General features: G+C 61.7%; 2 protein-coding genes and 1 long non-coding RNA gene across 12 annotated transcripts in view; 1 reads left to right on the forward strand and 2 right to left on the reverse strand.

The window, feature by feature from the left end:
- Positions 1 to 1839: 1839 nt before the first annotated feature.
- Positions 1840 to 9436, reverse strand: SUSD2 (sushi domain containing 2). The gene is made up of 15 exons (XM_029922736.1): positions 9336 to 9436; positions 7582 to 7789; positions 7281 to 7432; positions 6721 to 6888; positions 6029 to 6203; positions 5689 to 5890; positions 5429 to 5514; positions 5067 to 5335; positions 4849 to 4992; positions 4595 to 4753; positions 3492 to 3740; positions 3103 to 3375; positions 2792 to 2968; positions 2599 to 2701; positions 1840 to 2477 (listed from the first exon to the last, which is right to left on the reverse strand). The coding sequence occupies exons 1-15, from the start codon at positions 9412 to 9414 to the stop codon at positions 2453 to 2455; spliced, it is 2469 nt and encodes an 822-aa protein (XP_029778596.1). The 5' UTR covers positions 9415 to 9436; the 3' UTR covers positions 1840 to 2452.
- On the forward strand, positions 5942 to 8741 carry LOC115278272. 2 transcript variants are annotated; one of them, XR_003902792.1, is made up of 3 exons: positions 5942 to 6162; positions 8046 to 8139; positions 8513 to 8741. It is a non-coding gene; the product is annotated as an uncharacterized LOC115278272 (long non-coding RNA). The 2 variants fall into 2 exon arrangements; XR_003902793.1 differs by lacking the exon at positions 5942 to 6162 and adding an exon at positions 7862 to 7893.
- Positions 9437 to 11768: 2332 nt separating the features above from the next.
- CABIN1 (calcineurin binding protein 1) overlaps positions 11769 to 14912 on the reverse strand; it is a 146216-nt gene continuing 143072 nt past the window's right edge. For all 9 annotated transcript variants that reach the window (XM_029922558.1, XM_029922562.1, XM_029922559.1 and 6 more), the window contains 3 exons: positions 13679 to 13843; positions 12421 to 12647; positions 11769 to 12312 (listed from right to left, as the gene is read on the reverse strand). In XM_029922558.1, coding sequence (XP_029778418.1) covers positions 12169 to 12312; positions 12421 to 12647; positions 13679 to 13843 — 536 coding nt within the window. In that variant the 3' untranslated portion in view covers positions 11769 to 12168. The remainder of the gene's footprint in view (positions 12313 to 12420; positions 12648 to 13678; positions 13844 to 14912) is intronic.

Below are 14912 nucleotides of genomic sequence, written 5' to 3' on the forward strand. Positions count from 1 at the left end.
CCTTCCCCCTCTCACAGGCCCAATAGTACCCAGCTCCCTACAGGCCCCTGGGGAAACCCAACAGGTGTTGGGGCTTCCCAGCCTGGCCTGTCCCTGGCACTGGGAATTCCTGATGTCTGGGGGTCAGGGCCACATACAGGGCACTCCTTCTCTTGCTGGGGAAGCGTGGAAGCAGCTCTAGGGCCCAACCTGGAGGGATGAATGAAGGGTACAGTAATGTAGGAATATAGGGAAGCCTGAGGGAGGCCACGTTTTACGCTTAGGATGAAGCCCCACCGCCATTGCCTGGTGGGAGGGACCTTACTATTCTTCAGACCAGACTACACTTCTCTTCCTCTGAGCTTCTGCCCAGGCTGTTCCTCTGCCTGGAATGCCCTTTGACCAATCACACCTTAGGCAAGTTGACCTATGCTTTCAGGCATGGTCTGGGAGCTGGGAAGCTGTCCCTGCTCACCCTGTGTGCCTGCTCTCACAGGTCCAGGCGGAAACTGATCTGTCACCTGCTGACCTGTGCCTGGCCAAGCCAGCCTGGCTCGGCACAGGGGCACACTGAGGACCCAGGTCTGTGGAGGCTGGCCTTGCCTTGCTTCATCTGCAGAGGAAAGTACCTGCCCGGTGGCCAAGGGGCCAGCCCTCAGCCCCACCCTGCCCTGAGCTGGAAGCCAGGAGAGGTGGGGTAGTAGGGAGCAGGGCCCGAGACAGCAGTAAGTGCCCACTCCATGCCCCTCCTTTAGTCTTCTGGGCACTTCCCCAGGGAGATCCCTAACCCTTCACTCTCATCTCTGTTCCTTTCAATGTACCCATTATGCACACGTGTCTCCCCCAGACTGAACCTGCCTCTGCCACCCAGCTTTTCCACCTTTGCCCAGGACCCTCAGCCAAGAGCAGGTCTAAGAGATTGGGGAGGCCTGGGTCTGGCCCCGGTGCTCAGTGCCAGCTGGACAACCTGTGCTTCTGAGACTGGGGGGTGACTTGAGAGGCCCTCCCAGCAGAGGGAGATGCAAAGATGTGCTTGCATGAGCCTTAGCCAAGGTTTCCACAGGCCCATGGCCCAGCTGAGGGGCAGTGGCTGACTGCCCTCCTCTATGACCTGATGTAGCCCCCACCTCCCACCTCTGTTCCTACCCTCTGCTGCCCCCATGTGGCCATTCTCAGCACTGCAGTAACAGTGAGGGGGACCTCCACTTCCAATTACCTCCCAGCAGGGTTCTACATCCCTTGGGCAAATTCCCCCCAGCTCCACCCCTCAGCCTGAACCACAGGCCTGGACCGAGGCGGGGAGCGGGGGGGGGGTGGGGGGCACACACCAATCTCCAACTCCACCCTCTACTGTGCTTTCCCTAAGATCCATGATACAAGCCTATCTGGCCCCTATCTGGCCCAGGCCCTCCCATGGCCTCCACTAAGCACCCTCACCACAAACAGGGTAGCAGGAGCATGAGGCCTGTGCTCCATACCCAGCTCCTGTGCACTCCTGGGTAAAGTGTCCAGGGACCCAGAACATGGGGTCTGGTTGGGAACTACCAGTCACTGTCTTCAGAGTGGTTGCTGGGGCAGATGCCATGCTGGCCCCATCCCACCTCCTGTGTACCCAGCATGGCACCTCATGGTGAACCCTTTGCATACACTGTCCTTTGTCCTCAACCCATAAAGTGGCTACTGTTTGCAATCCCACTTTTCAGATGGAGACAGGCTGGGGAGGAACCTGCCCCAAGTGGCCTGCCAGTGGACAAAGGACTCAGACCCGGGTCGCTCTGGGTGCTGTTGATTCCCCAAGGCAACCATGGAACTCTCCAGAACTGGAACTGAAGCACAGCATGAGCACCAGGACACACAAAAGAGGGTGCTCCACAGGCTTGTTTTTTCCTGGTACAGGCAGGGGCAGTATTTCAAGTGACAATCCAGAACAGTTGGAATTTCAAGCCTGCAGCTAGCTCAGAGTGACTCTCCACAAGAGTGTCTTGAGGCCTCTCCACACACTGAGGCTCTCCCACTCAGGCTGGGTCAAGTTCAGCAATCAAGGCAGCTGGGTGCTAGGGCCCATCTTGAGGTACCAGGTCTCAGTATATCGGGGGTCAGGGTCATCAGACATGGGATCTGAGGTTGGGCAGTTCAGTGTCAGGTGCCGGAGTATTGGGTCTCTAGAGACAGCATTAGAACTCAAGGGTATGGAGTCTGGGGGATAGAGCACCAGGTGCCAGTCTCGGGAACTGCACGGTTAGAGCCGGGTGTCCAGGTTTGAGGAACAGAGCAGGTCACTGGTCCTCGGGTCCGTGGGCATCAGAGGCTTAGGCATCAGTTTGTCCGGGGTCCCAGGTGAATGGTGCTAGGGATTTGGGGATCGAAGTACTGGGAGGTACCTGTCCTCAGAGCTTTGGGGCTTTCTCCTGGGAGGTAGGTCTTGGCTCCAGGTGGCCCACGTGCCTCCTGCTGCTGGCCAAGTGCGCTCTCCTCAGGGCTGTGAGCCCCAGCTGGTCCTGCAACAGAGACATCGTTTAGAGCAGCTGTGGGGTCCCCGTAGAGTCCTAGGAGAGCCAAGGAGGGGCACAGCCCGGGGGCCTGCTGGTGGGACCCAGGTCTGGGGGGGCGGGGTCTCACATGTGGCTCTTCCTGCGGCGCAGCAGCACGTAGACGAGTGCGACCAGAGCCACCACGGCCAGGCCTCCAAAGATGATACTCAGCAGCACCGCGTGGCTCTGTCCTGGATACAGAGCAGAGCAGAGCACTGAGGGTGGCCCGAGGGTCGGGGGGAGAGGATATGGGTGGGGGTTGGGTGGCAGGGCAGCCTCACCTGGCTGGCATGTTGGGGTAGGCCTGGACCAGGTGCCATCAGCTTGGCAGGTGCTGGTTTCTGCCCCAACCAGGCTGTAGCCGCTATTGCAGTGGAAGTAGACAGTGGAGCCCATCAGGTAGCTGATACCCTCCTTGTGCCCATTGGGGGGCGGAGCCAGCCAGCCACAGGATCTCACTGGGGTAGGGGACCAGAAACAGACCACTGGTTTAGGCCACTGGCTGCCCTGCCCCCTGGCAGCTATCAGGCGAGGAGGCCTTGCCCCTGCATAAGGTGCCCACCCGCTTGCCTGTGCCCCCAGCCGCCCTCACCAGGCTTCAGGCTTTGCACGCGATGTTGGTACTGCTGATGGGCCATCCGCGTGGCATTGCCCACACTCAGGCTCCCAGTGGCCATTACGTCAAATCTGCAGAAATGGTCGTCTCCACACAATTCAGCCGCCTCGGTCGCCTGGCTGGGGCTGGGAGTGGTCTCCTCGGGGAACAGGGGCTGAAAGGTGTGGTCATGCTTGGGCTGATACAGGAAGTTGTTGACCAGGAACCAGGAGTCATAGGTGAGCAGGGAGGAGGCGTTCTCCACGGCCCCTGGGGAGACACACGGCAGGTCTTGCTTGTGGTCAAGTGTCTGGAGTCTCACTTGCATGAACCCTGACCCTGCCCTGTTCTCCCGCACCCCCAAAGTGTGCCTCATGGTCACTCACAGTCAGCCCCAAAGCGGAACAGCTCTCGGGAACTGGAGGTGAGGGGCAACACCTTCCCATTGCGCAGGGTGAAGTCATCCATGGGGTCATCGTTGAGTGTGCCGAGGAGGCCTCGTGTGTGGGTAAGGAACTTCTCGGGCAGGAGGACAGTCACACTCAGGAATGGACCTTGGACGCTGACCTCCAGGCCAGCCCCTGATGACAGCATGATGGATACGCTCTCCTTGGGAGCTACCGACAGGAACATACCTGGGCACAGGTGGAGTTGGGGTCAGGGTTGCCCACTGAGGGCACTGTTCAGGGACTCCACAGCCCCAGACTGAGTGGGTCGACATTAACGAGCTTCCAGGGAAGGGGAGGGCATCCCCAGGGCCTGCTGTGACACCCCTCACCCCAGGCTCACACCTGTACCCCCACACTCCAATAGGAAGGGCCTAGGCTCTGACAGGACCCCTCATGCTGACGCCTTGCATGTGGGGTCCCCTGTCAGTCCTCGCTCCTTGATGGAGGCAGCAGGCATGCCCATCCCCACCCTTCCTGGGGGTCCCTGCACCCTCAGCAGCAGCAGGGCCCATTGCAGATCCCCACCGAGTCTAACTGCAAATCATTTCGTTAGCTCAGTTCCTTGAGGGAGCACCACCAGGGAAGGTGGTCAGGCAGGCGGCTGCTCCTTAGTCCTCAGGGCCAGCCAGTGTCCTTGAAGCAGTGTCCTTGATTCCTATCATCGCAGCTTCCAGCTTCAAGTCCTACCGTCCTGGCATCTCAGGGTTCTGATCACATGTGTCTGGGGCTCCGTATGAAAGCATGAGATCAGACCAGGTCCCCTGGCTAGACCTCACTACCAGGGGCCTAGATCTGCCCACAGACAGCTGTGGGCTGGGGGCATGTGTCCACTGTGTTGGGCTCCTCCCCGTGGGGTGCAGGGGGGTGGGGCTGACTGGTGCACCACTTTGCTGGGGAAAGCATATGGATATGATCCACACGATGCCTCTGTCTCTGCATCCATGCTCTGAACCCCAGGGCCGGCGAGAGGCATGGAGGCCCCGGCAGGAGGGAAGAGGGGCGAGAGGGGCCCGCTGAGGCTCCCAGGCCATCTCACTCACCCTTCAGGTCCATCCATCTCTGCTCGGTGAAGCCGAGCACCTCCTGGTTCAGCAGCACCTGCAGGACCCCCGCCCCGCCAGCCAGCCGGACCTCCACCACGTCTGAGTTGCCTTCCTGGACAGCCACGGCGGTCAGCCCTGTGCCTCGGTCCTGCGTGCCTGGGGGGGGTGGGTGCAGAATGCGGTCTGCTCAGCCCCAGCCTCCCTCCCGGGATGACCCTGGGCCACCCAGAACCCAGGGGCCCCAGCCTCACCCTCAGGCGTTATCCTGGGCTCCGCTCGCCCCTGAACTCTCAGGTTGGTCAGCGGAGCCTCCAGCAGCACATACTCGCCACGCCCATTGAATGTGAAGTTGGCGCCATCGAAGGTGATGAAGTGTGGGTCCCCGAAAGCAGAGGCTGGGGAGAGGAGAGGGTCAGGTGGACCTCCCTGGTCTGGCCCTGCTTGGGGCTCAGCCACAGCTGGCACTCACCTAGCCGTGGTGGCCGGTAGCTTCGACAGTCACTGGAGGGCCGTCGCCTCATGTATCGGGAGCAGTCGGGTGCCCAGAGACAGCAGTGGTAGAAGCTGATGACATCGTAGAGCCAGTGGGAGAGACCAGGCACGCGGGGTGGGGTGCGGAATGGGGGCGCACCCCAGTCGTGGCCACGGTCCGGGGTGCTGCCACCGATTGAGTCAGCCGTCAAGAGCTGTGTGCCAGCCTCCGTGTAGCAGCACTGCTGGCCAGAGGCGTACCGGGGGCTGTGGGCGGGGACAGGTCAGGGCAGCTGTGGGGACCCTGGCCCCCAGCCCCGCCCCTGGCCCCAGCCTCCCCTCGGGGAGGGGGAAGCTCACCTGGCTTGCACGGAGCGCACGCAGTGCACGGCCCCTGGGTGGTAGGTACACACACTGCCACGCTCAATGTCACAGCCGTAGTCTGTCTACAGAGCAGGATGTTGCTGTCACCTGGGCTGGCCTCAGCCTCTGTCATCCCCTCTCTGGGAGCCACCCGCTGAGGGCCCTCAGACCCCAGCCTCACCTCTCCAGGGCCTCTACTTCCCGACCCCACCTCCTGCATGGGTACCACCTGGCCCCTGACCCGGGGAGGGGCTTACGTGGAAGCGGCCGGAGTCAGCCCGGGCCTGCGCCAGGGTGCAAGGGCAATCAGGCAGCTCCTCCAGGAAGTTGGGCAGCTCGTCCTCCAGCTCCTCCCAGGCCAGGCACTGGGCGCGGGCCCAGGCCACAGGGTCCTCCTGGAAGTCCGTCCCCAGGTGCCAGGCCAGTGCGTGCTCATCGCTCCAGAGTGCTAGCACATCCCTGCGGGCGCACGCGCAGGCTGAGGGCCACGCCCACCGCCCCGCCCTCCAGCTCTGGCTTCCCTGTGCAGCCCTGGGGGAGCCGCGGGAAGGCCCCTCAGCCCACCAGCACATCCCCTGCGTGGCCGGCGCCCCTTACTTCTCCCCTGCGTAGTATCTGCTGCTGATGATCCGAAGTGCGCCCACTTCCCATCGCTGGTATTTTTGAGGTGCGGGTTTTGGAGTGAAAGTGAAGAAGCCGGAATTGGGGATGCCCATGCCCAAGGGGTACAGGTATGACCACTTTGCTGTCCACTCCCCTGAATACGGCTTGCCTGAGGGAGAGAAGGCCTTTTTCAGCCCTGGGGCTCCTCCAAAGAGCCGCGGCGCAGAGGAGAGGTCAGTTCCCTAGTGTATGCACAGAGCAGCCTGATAGAAGGACAGATAGATGATTCCCATAGGAAGACCTGCCCTGCTGCTCCAGCAAGGACCCTGGCTAAGTGACCGCCATCTCTTCTTCCCACACTCTAGGGTCACAGCCCATGCTCGAGGCTGGGCTAGCAGTCCCAGGGCTTGGAGGCGAGGGGTGGAGCAAGCTTTTTCTGTTTTCAATCAAGCCTTGTATCCAAGGGCTGGGAATATCCATACCTCCTTCCCGAAGCTGGGCCCCAAAGAGCTAGGGATCCCCAGCCTCGCCCCTGCCCCCACGCTCCCCCCACATCTCCCTGCTGCCCATACTTTTCTTGCTCGAAATCCCTACCTGAAATTCCCTCCCACCTCTGCAATCCCCAAACTCCCAACCCTACCGGCCTACAGAACTCTTCCATCAGTCCAGCCTTTGGCCGGCCTCACCTGTCTCCTCATAACCCCACAGCTCGATGGTGACAGTCTTTGTGGGCAGAGCCGAGGCTTGCCAGGTCACGGTGAGGTTCCCTGTGGTGTCAGCAGTGCCATAGTACTGCCACTGTGTCTGGTTCACCAGCTGGCTCTTCTCTGTCTCCGACACTTTGCTAGGGTGCACTGGGTGGGAGGGGAGGGGTGAGTGAAAGCCTGAAGCCCAGAGGCTCTGAGAGCTGGGGATGCCTCCTAAGGATAATGTGTGGCAGTCCCATTAGAGCAGTGACTCTCCCAGACCCTCCAGTCAGGAAAGGACAGAGGCCATGGGAGAGGCTGCCGTCTTTGCTCAGGCCTCCACTGGCTTCCCCCTCCCCTTGCCTGGCTGGGGCCCCCCTGTAGCCCCCACTCCCTCTGGGCTGGGTCCCCTGTGTGGACACCAGGGAGTGGGAGAGAACGCCTCCAGAGGGACTGGTTAAGCCAGAGCAGCAGGGCATGGTTGGCAGGCGAGCGGTGCATAGATTAGCACCAGGGAAAGTCCCTGTGGGGGGCCAAGGCCCAGGAAGCTGAGGGCTCACCAGCTAGCCAGGTGCCCGAGCGCGGGAAGGAGCGACCATTGTCCATCGAGAGTGTGAAGGGGATGCGGCCAGTCTCATACAGCAAGGGCGACACACAGTGCACATGTCCAGAGGAGTCCACGTGCCCAAGGGTCTGGATGCTCTCTTTAAACCTGTGGGGGTGTCAGAGGTGGCAAGAAAGTCTGGGCCAGGTTGGGCTGGCCCTCTCCAAGGCCTAGGCCCCTGACTTCCTCCCTGGGGGACCCAGCCAGCCAGCTGTCCCTGGGCTCCCAGCATGCACGGAGCCCCTCGGGCCTCCCACCTGCAGATCACACCACCAGTGGGGTCCAACCAGTTGAGGTTCTGCACTACAAAGTCTTTGCCGCCCATCATAGAGCCCGAGTAGGGCGAGATTTCCAGGCAGAAGTTCCAAAAGTCTGAGCAGCAGGTGCCCAGGCCAGAGCAGGTCGGGTGGCAGGAGCACAGCCCATCCCGGTCTCCACAGCGGCTGGAGCAGGTCCCCTTGGCACCTGGAGGAGAGGGAGGGCCCTGAGTGCCTGGCTGCCCCATGGGCAGGGCTCACATTTATTTTCCTGGAGCGCATTAGAGAGAAGCATCCCCAGGAGAATGGCTGGTAAGGAATCACACTACCCACCAAGGGAACACAGCAGAAACCCACAGGGCCCGTGGGTGAGGGATTCTTGGTACAAATGATCTAGCAGTTGCCTGAATGATTTGCTAGAACAAGAGATAAGAGGAGATGACTCTAGACAAACATTTTTGCAGTATCAAGAGGAGACCCCAGGGCAGGAATGACCTTCAGCCACCCAGTCCTGAAGGAAGACCACATCAGATGGCCAGAGGTGGCTGAGCCCAAGATGTGAGCCGAGGACCTGTCTCTACTCACTGAAAGATCAATGGTCCAGCCTGGAGAAGGACAGTCTGGGGTCTGGGGACATGGCTACTAAGAGTCCCATTGGAGGGCTGGCAAGGGCTGGTGTCCGTGCTTGGCAGGCTCCATCTCGCTTTGCCAGGCAACACCGGCTCACCGATTGTGGCCCCCAAAGGATCCCCACCCTTAGGGGAGAGGGCAAGAGGTGCTTCCGTCCTCTGAGGGGAGAGGAAGGACATTTCCAGCAAAGGGCCCAGCAGGGCCAGTGTGAATGGGAGAGTGGTTGGGTGTGGGGATGTGGACATCAGGCCTCCACTCTTACCACCATGGGGACCTATGACAGGGCCATATTTTTTTTCAGGGACTCCATCCCTCTGGAGCAGGATGTGCCTGGGCAGTTTGGAGGGTGAAGACTAAGCTGGGGTGCAGATGCTGAGGCAGGGATCACCTGTCCGACCTGGCGTTTCCCTGCGACCCTACCAAAGAGGGCCAGTCAGGGGCTGGGACTGGACCTGAGCCACCCCAGTGACCCCATTTCGCCTGGTGCAGGTCTGGCACTCAAGAGCACCAATAAACATTTATTGACGGAAGGAGGATGTGATGGCTCAAGGAGTGGGGGAGGAGGCTGAGTGATGCCAGTAAGTGAGATAAGTGACTGAAGGGTGGCGGCGCTTTCCTGAGATGGGAGATAGGGGTGGGGTGGGGGGCTGGGGAGCCGGCCACTTCCAGCCCAGTCCAGCCAGAGGATCTGGAGTAGGAGCCTTCCCCCAGACTTTCTGGATTTCAGCCCCACCCTAGTAAGGATCCACAATCCTGCCTCTCGCCTGACAGGAGGCTTAGTGGGGCTAGAGGTCCTCCCTGTGTGAGCACACCCTCTGCTGGGGCTCGGAGCGCATGCAGGCCAAGGGCCCTCTGAGCCCACCACCCTCCCCTGGGCCACCTCCCTCCCAGGCAGCCAGCACCTCCCAGCTCCCAGCGGGTTTAGGGTGGGCATAGCTGACTCTCCATCCTGCCAGCGGCCCCTGGACCCTGGAATCCCCAGAATTTCGTCTCGCAACCCCCAGTACAGTCCCAGATGGCCTGACAGATGGAAGAGGCTGAGCAGAGAGAGGGGCGTCCGCCCTGGGTCTGGCTGCAGCAGGCAGACGGACAGAGAGGTACAGAAGGGCAGGGTAGGGGCGTACCTGCTGCAGGCTGGGGGCCTGGGCCGGGGACTGTCGCCAGCAGCAGCAGTAGGGCCCAGAGCAGGAGGGGCAGCTTCATGATGCGGTCTGAGTCTGCAGCCTGCGGCGCAGCAGTGGCTGGGAGGCTGCGGGCCGGCTCACTACCCACTGGCTTGGCCCCGCCCTCCCCGCCCTCGGCCCTGTCGCCCCGCCCCGCCCCGTCCCGTCCTGCCCCGCCCCACCCCACCCGGTCACCTCTCAAAGTCCACAGGTGCCCGCGCGGGCCAGTAGGGCCCAACTTGCCCTGTTAGCACATTCCTGGCCCGCCAGCCCAGGACGCGGGGGAGGGGGTCCGAGCCTCCAGCTGTTGGACCTCTCTGACACTCGGGGGTCCGGTTGTCCAGAGGCCCAAACCCAACTTAGACCACTGGATCCCACCCCAGGTCAAGTCCGGGCGGGTGGCCAAGGTGGGACTCCGCTGGGGATGGGATTTGGTAGGGTGGCTTAGGCCGGGTGGTCCTTGGAATCCCCGGATTCCAGCGCCCCAGGGACCCTCAGCCCCAGACCTCCAATCTCCCATCCTCAGCTTTCCTGCCTGGAGCAGGTAGTCCCCAATTTTTCCCCACAGCCTGGCGCGGAGAGGGAGCAAGTAACTTCTTGCAGATCACTGGCTTGTGTGGGTGCTGAAGGAGGGAGGGGAGGAGGGGATGGATCCTCTTCTGAGGGAGGAGGCGAAGGCTGCGGGAGGGAGCCTGGCCAGGGCATGTTAACAGTGGGGTTAGGGGCTGAGGCCAGAGCCCGGAGACCAGGCTGGAATCCCTGGAGTGGGGCTCGCCTATGAAACAGGGCTCCAAACAGGGCAGGAAGACTGGGAGAACCACCCAGCCCCACCCACCCCAGGCAGCCATTCAGATAATTTGCATAATCTTCTCATTGTTCTCCCTTCTCACTGGTCCTGATGTAAACAGGTAGGATCACTGGGAGAGGCTGCAGTGTGGGGCCAGGCCCCAGGCAGCCTCTTGGAGACCCCCCACTCCAGTCCCAGACCTGGGACTCACTTGTACCTTGTCACCTGGGCTGGGTGTCCAGACCGATAGATGATTCTCTCCCCAGAGGCAGCTTCTCAAGGTGTCCAGAGAGGATACATCCCCAGACCTCAAAGAGAACTGAAGCTGGCAGAGGCTATGAACTTAGGGCCATCCAGCGGTGACCCTCCTCAGCTCCTGGGGTCTGGCCAGCCTCCCTTCCCTGGGTCCCCCCCCCCCCCCCACTTCTCATCTGGCCTGCAGATTGTCTGGAAAGGCGGCTCCTATAGGCATCAGAAAAGCCAGTTAGGAGCTACATCTCCCAACTTGGTTGCTGGGCACTCAGGGCACCCCTCGAGGCGGGTGCTGATGGCTGGTGCTGGGGCTCATCCCAGGCCCTGGGGTGAGGGTGCTTCCTGTGGAACACGTCAGGGGAAGGAAGAGGATAGAAATGATTCCAGGATGGATCCCAGGTGTCCTGGGGGCTGAGAGCCAGGAAGCCCTGGGAGACTGCTGCACTATTCCCAGAAATTTCTTTCTGGGCACTCCAGTCTGAGGAGAAGGAAGAATTTGGGGAAGGGACCATCAACTGAGTAATCGCTGTCCCTGCCCTCACCTGGCAAAGAGCCTGGAGTTAGGGACGTTTTGGTGAGGACCTTTCCAAGGCTGCTGTGCCACTGGGTCCCCGTGATGGCTCTGCCAGGCTTGGGCTGGGGACCCTGGCAGTGCCCAGCCCATAAGGGGCACAGGGCAGCAAGGAGCATCCCCATCTCCATCCGGGACAGCTTTTCAGGGAGACCCCTGGGGACAGGGCCAGCCCAGAGCTGTAGGGGGGTGATGGTTCAGTGCTCCCCAGGGCACTGAGGGGTTTGACAGTGTCAAGGGCAGGTTGGGGCCCCTGCAACTTGAGCCTCCCCAAAACAGACGTACTTGGAGCCTTGACAGAGCAGAGTTGGCATCGTGGGCTTTTTAATGCTCTGTGGTCACCTTTAAAAAATTAACTTTTGAACTAGGAGCCCCGATTACATGTTGCACTGACCCCACAATGGACAGGTGCAGTTCTATCAGAGAGCAAGTGTGCTGGGATGGAAGTACCTTCCCTGCTGGGCCCCACGTCACCCTTTCTGACAATGACCTTGCGTCTCAGGGGCCCCATCACAAGAGTTCCTCGGCATAGCCTGGCACTGCCTGCTCCCTGTGGACTCCTCCACCCACCCCTGCCCACATTCCAGAGGGGCACCCCCTACACCGAGACCCCCTTCCAGGCCCACCCAGAGGGTCTGCCCTACTCACCTCTCCACAGACTCGCCGCCCGCCCCCAGCTCCTGCCTGCTCCTGGGAGGCCCAAGGGCTGGGCCCTGACCTATGGGGAGAAGGGCCCAGAAACCCTGGACAGCAAGCTCCCAGAGTTGAACAAAGAGGCAAAGACAACTGTTCCATCTTTATTAGAAAAGAAACCAGAAAAGGGGAGTGGGGCGAACCCAACCCTAAATGACCCCTCCACTATGATACAGGCAGAGCCCGGCTCATCCGGGCATCAAGGTGTGGACACGGCCACCTAGGTTGGGCGTGGACACGGTTATACAAAGTCAACATCTTATAGAAAAGGACGCCAGCCCCGCTGTGCGAACTGCGGCTGTCTTCACGTGGCCACGCTCGGCCTCTTCGGGGAGCCCATGTGGTAGGGACAGACCACGGCCCAGGCGGGTGGGGAGGATACCGCGAGGGAGGGAGGCTGGGCAGACTGGGGTCTGCGTGGGGAATGGTGCTCCGTGTGGGCCCCACACGGTTGAGGGGCTCTGGCCAGGGGGCGGGGGTGCCCCCACCCTTTAGATGTCCATGTAGTCGTCATCCTCGTCCGTCTCACTCTCCAGCGAGGACTCCTGGCTTGACGTCTCCAGGACCTCCAGGGCCGGCTGGCACAGGCTCTCCTTCCTCACGTTGGCGGCCGACTGGGCAGACAGGATGGCTGACTGCATACAGAGCAGGCAGGGCACTGGTCAGGAGCAGCCCGGGCCCGGGCCCAGGCTCCCTTGTAGCCCACATCCCACCCATGTCCCCCACTTGGCACCCATGGTCACCTTCAGCTTCTGCTTGGTCTCCTCCGAGATGCTGCCTTTGGGCGAGAGCAGGGTTGGGGTGGGCGGCGTGACGGTGATCTCGGGGGGGAACTTGGTGGCAGCCGAGGGGATGACCAGCTTTGGCATGCTGGGCAGGAGGCGTGACTTGGCCCTGCTGGGCTCTGCCTTGCCAGGGGGGCCCTCGGGTGGCTGGGCACTCGCACCGCTGGGCACCTTGGAGCTGGTGACTGTGGGGTGGACAGTGGAAGCTAAGCCTTGCTCACAGCCTCCTGGGCCTGCTTGCTCCTCCCTGGCTTGTGCCTCAGTTCCCCTCTGGGAAACAGAGGCACCAAGAATACCTCCTCCTGCTGCGTCAGACCAAGGGTGCTTTTTCTTGGCCTTCTGGTCTGTGCTGGCTGGCAGACTCCAGGCCTCCTGTGTCTGCCTCCCGACTGCCCAGGTCTGGGTCTGGGCTGTGGAGCCTGGGGCTTGGGAACCCGCCCAAGGAACATAGTGCACTCTGGGAGTCCAGGGCCTGGGATACAAGCAAGCTTCTGGAGCCTTCCCGGGGATTCCTCAGGCCCTCCAGACGCTGTGCACACATTAACAGTCACATCCCTGCAACAGTCCTAATGTGCATGTCCTACTGGTGTCCACACCATAGGGAGGATACCGAGGCCGTCGCTAGTAGGTCAGCGCCAGTGCATTCCCTTCCACGCCCGCCCCAGGGCTACGTCTCCCCTGAGGCTGGCAGCTTCTGGGAAGCCCCGGGTCGCCCTGGCTGGTCTCCATATTCCTCCAAGGTCCCATGGCTTTAAAAGCCCATGCTTGACTCCCTCTGGCTGGCACCAGGCCTTACAGTCCTGAGCAAGGTCAGTGAGTTCCCCAATACTGAGGAGTCCCCAATGGGGCTGGCTGGTTGGTTGGGAAAGGGCTCTACCCACAGGGATGACTATGACATGGACAACTGGCTGGCCGGACTGGCCACCCCTCTGCCTGCCCCAGGCTCCTCCCCCCACATACCACCCGCCTTGGCCCTGTCTGGGGGGCTCCTCTCCGGGACTTGGCAGCCCCAACTTGGGTTGGCTGCCGGCCCTTGCCAGTCTCAGTGGAGCCAGAGGTAGCGTGATGGGGTCTCGCTCTGGGCCTCCCAGCTTCCTCTCCGCTCTGCTTTACCATGACCAGGCCCTCCCTGGGCCCCGCTCCACCAGCACGTCACTCTCTGATGCCCTCCGCCCCTCCAGGTGAACCCACCCTGGGGGCTCCCAGCTCGTCTTACCCTGGCTGCAGGTGGGCTCGGCGCCTGTCCGGGGTGCAGACTCTGAAGGCCAGCAGTGCGGCTCTGCCACGGGGCCCTCAGAGACTGTCTTCACCTGCTCACTGGACAATGGCTCCTGGGGCGGGAAGCCCGTGCCCTCTGCCCCTCCAGCCAGCTCTTCTCCCTCTGTGGGGACACACGAGGGCTTCAGGTTACAATCCTCACCCAGCCTGCAAGACAGGACCCCTCCCTTCTGCACTCTGGGACAGGGGATCTGGGCTGAGGCAGCTCGCCAGCCCCACTGGCGGACCAGCAGGGGCTTCTCTAGAACCACTGCATGGGTGGGGCCAGGCTGGTACCGGCAGGTATGCTGGTGCGGCCGGCTTACCACTGGGACCACCTGTGTGCCTGACACAGTCCCCCGTGTGGCCCCAGCCCTATCAAACACCATCACAGGGCTCTGAAGTGGGCTCATGGGCTCCTCCCACTAGCTCATCAGAGTGGCGTTCAGAAATATGATCAGGGCCCCAAACCAAACCAGCTAATACCAAAGCAGATAGAGTGGTGTGCTGGCACCATGCCCTCCCACCAGGCCATACCTTCCCTGGCAGGAGGCAGGGGCCGGGAACTGGGCTCCGCTGAGCCAAGGCCTGATGGGCCTGAGGGGTATATGCTGAGCCTATGGCCACCAGCCAGGCCATTAGTCAGCATCGGGCCACCAGCTCCCAGCCCCCCAGGCCCCGCCTCCAGTGCACCAGCTCCTCCTGTGTCCTGCCTTCCCCATGCTCCCTTCTCACCTCACTCCCCTTTTCCTTTTGATTTGGGCCTAGATGGCCATCGGTCCACACCCTTCTACTCTCCCACTTTCCCACTGAGCCCTTCCTTCCCCGCTCTCCCCCAGCCCTGACCAGGCAGGAGTGACAGCTCCTGCGACAGGGACAAAGATCGGGCCACTGAGCAGCCCTGGCCTCCCCACTGTTGGCTTCCACCTCCTGGAGGACAGAACATTCCCTGGCTACCTAAGCCATGAGCCACTCCTGCCCTTCCTCAGGTCTCACAGCCTGGCCAGCAAGGTCACAGCATCTTTGTCCCAGGGTCCAGCCCCCTACACTATGGCAGACAGAGATGAGCACCCTGGAAGGCTCTTGCTACTCCCCCCAACCCCCAGACCCGGGGAGCAGGGACAGCAGCTGGAACCCCACACCGCTGGTGCAGGACTCGGTTCGCTGTGGCTGGGCACACACTTGAGAAGCAG

Source organism: Suricata suricatta, chromosome 14, assembly GCF_006229205.1.
Source record: "Suricata suricatta isolate VVHF042 chromosome 14, meerkat_22Aug2017_6uvM2_HiC, whole genome shotgun sequence".
NCBI classification, from domain to species: Eukaryota; Metazoa; Chordata; class Mammalia; order Carnivora; family Herpestidae; genus Suricata; species Suricata suricatta.

Excerpts from the sequence above, each read along its gene's own strand:
- SUSD2 (XM_029922736.1), bottom strand. The coding sequence starts at position 9,414 with ATGAAGCTGCCCCTCCTGCTCTGGGCCCTACTGCTGCTGCTGGCGACA. Across the intron at positions 7,433-7,581 it reads ACTGGTGGTGTGATCTGCAG|GTTTAAAGAGAGCATCCAGA; the intron begins GTGGGAGGCCCG and ends ACACCCCCACAG. Across the intron at positions 4,993-5,066 it reads CTACCGGCCACCACGGCTAG|CCTCTGCTTTCGGGGACCCA; the intron begins GTGAGTGCCAGC and ends TCCTCTCCCCAG.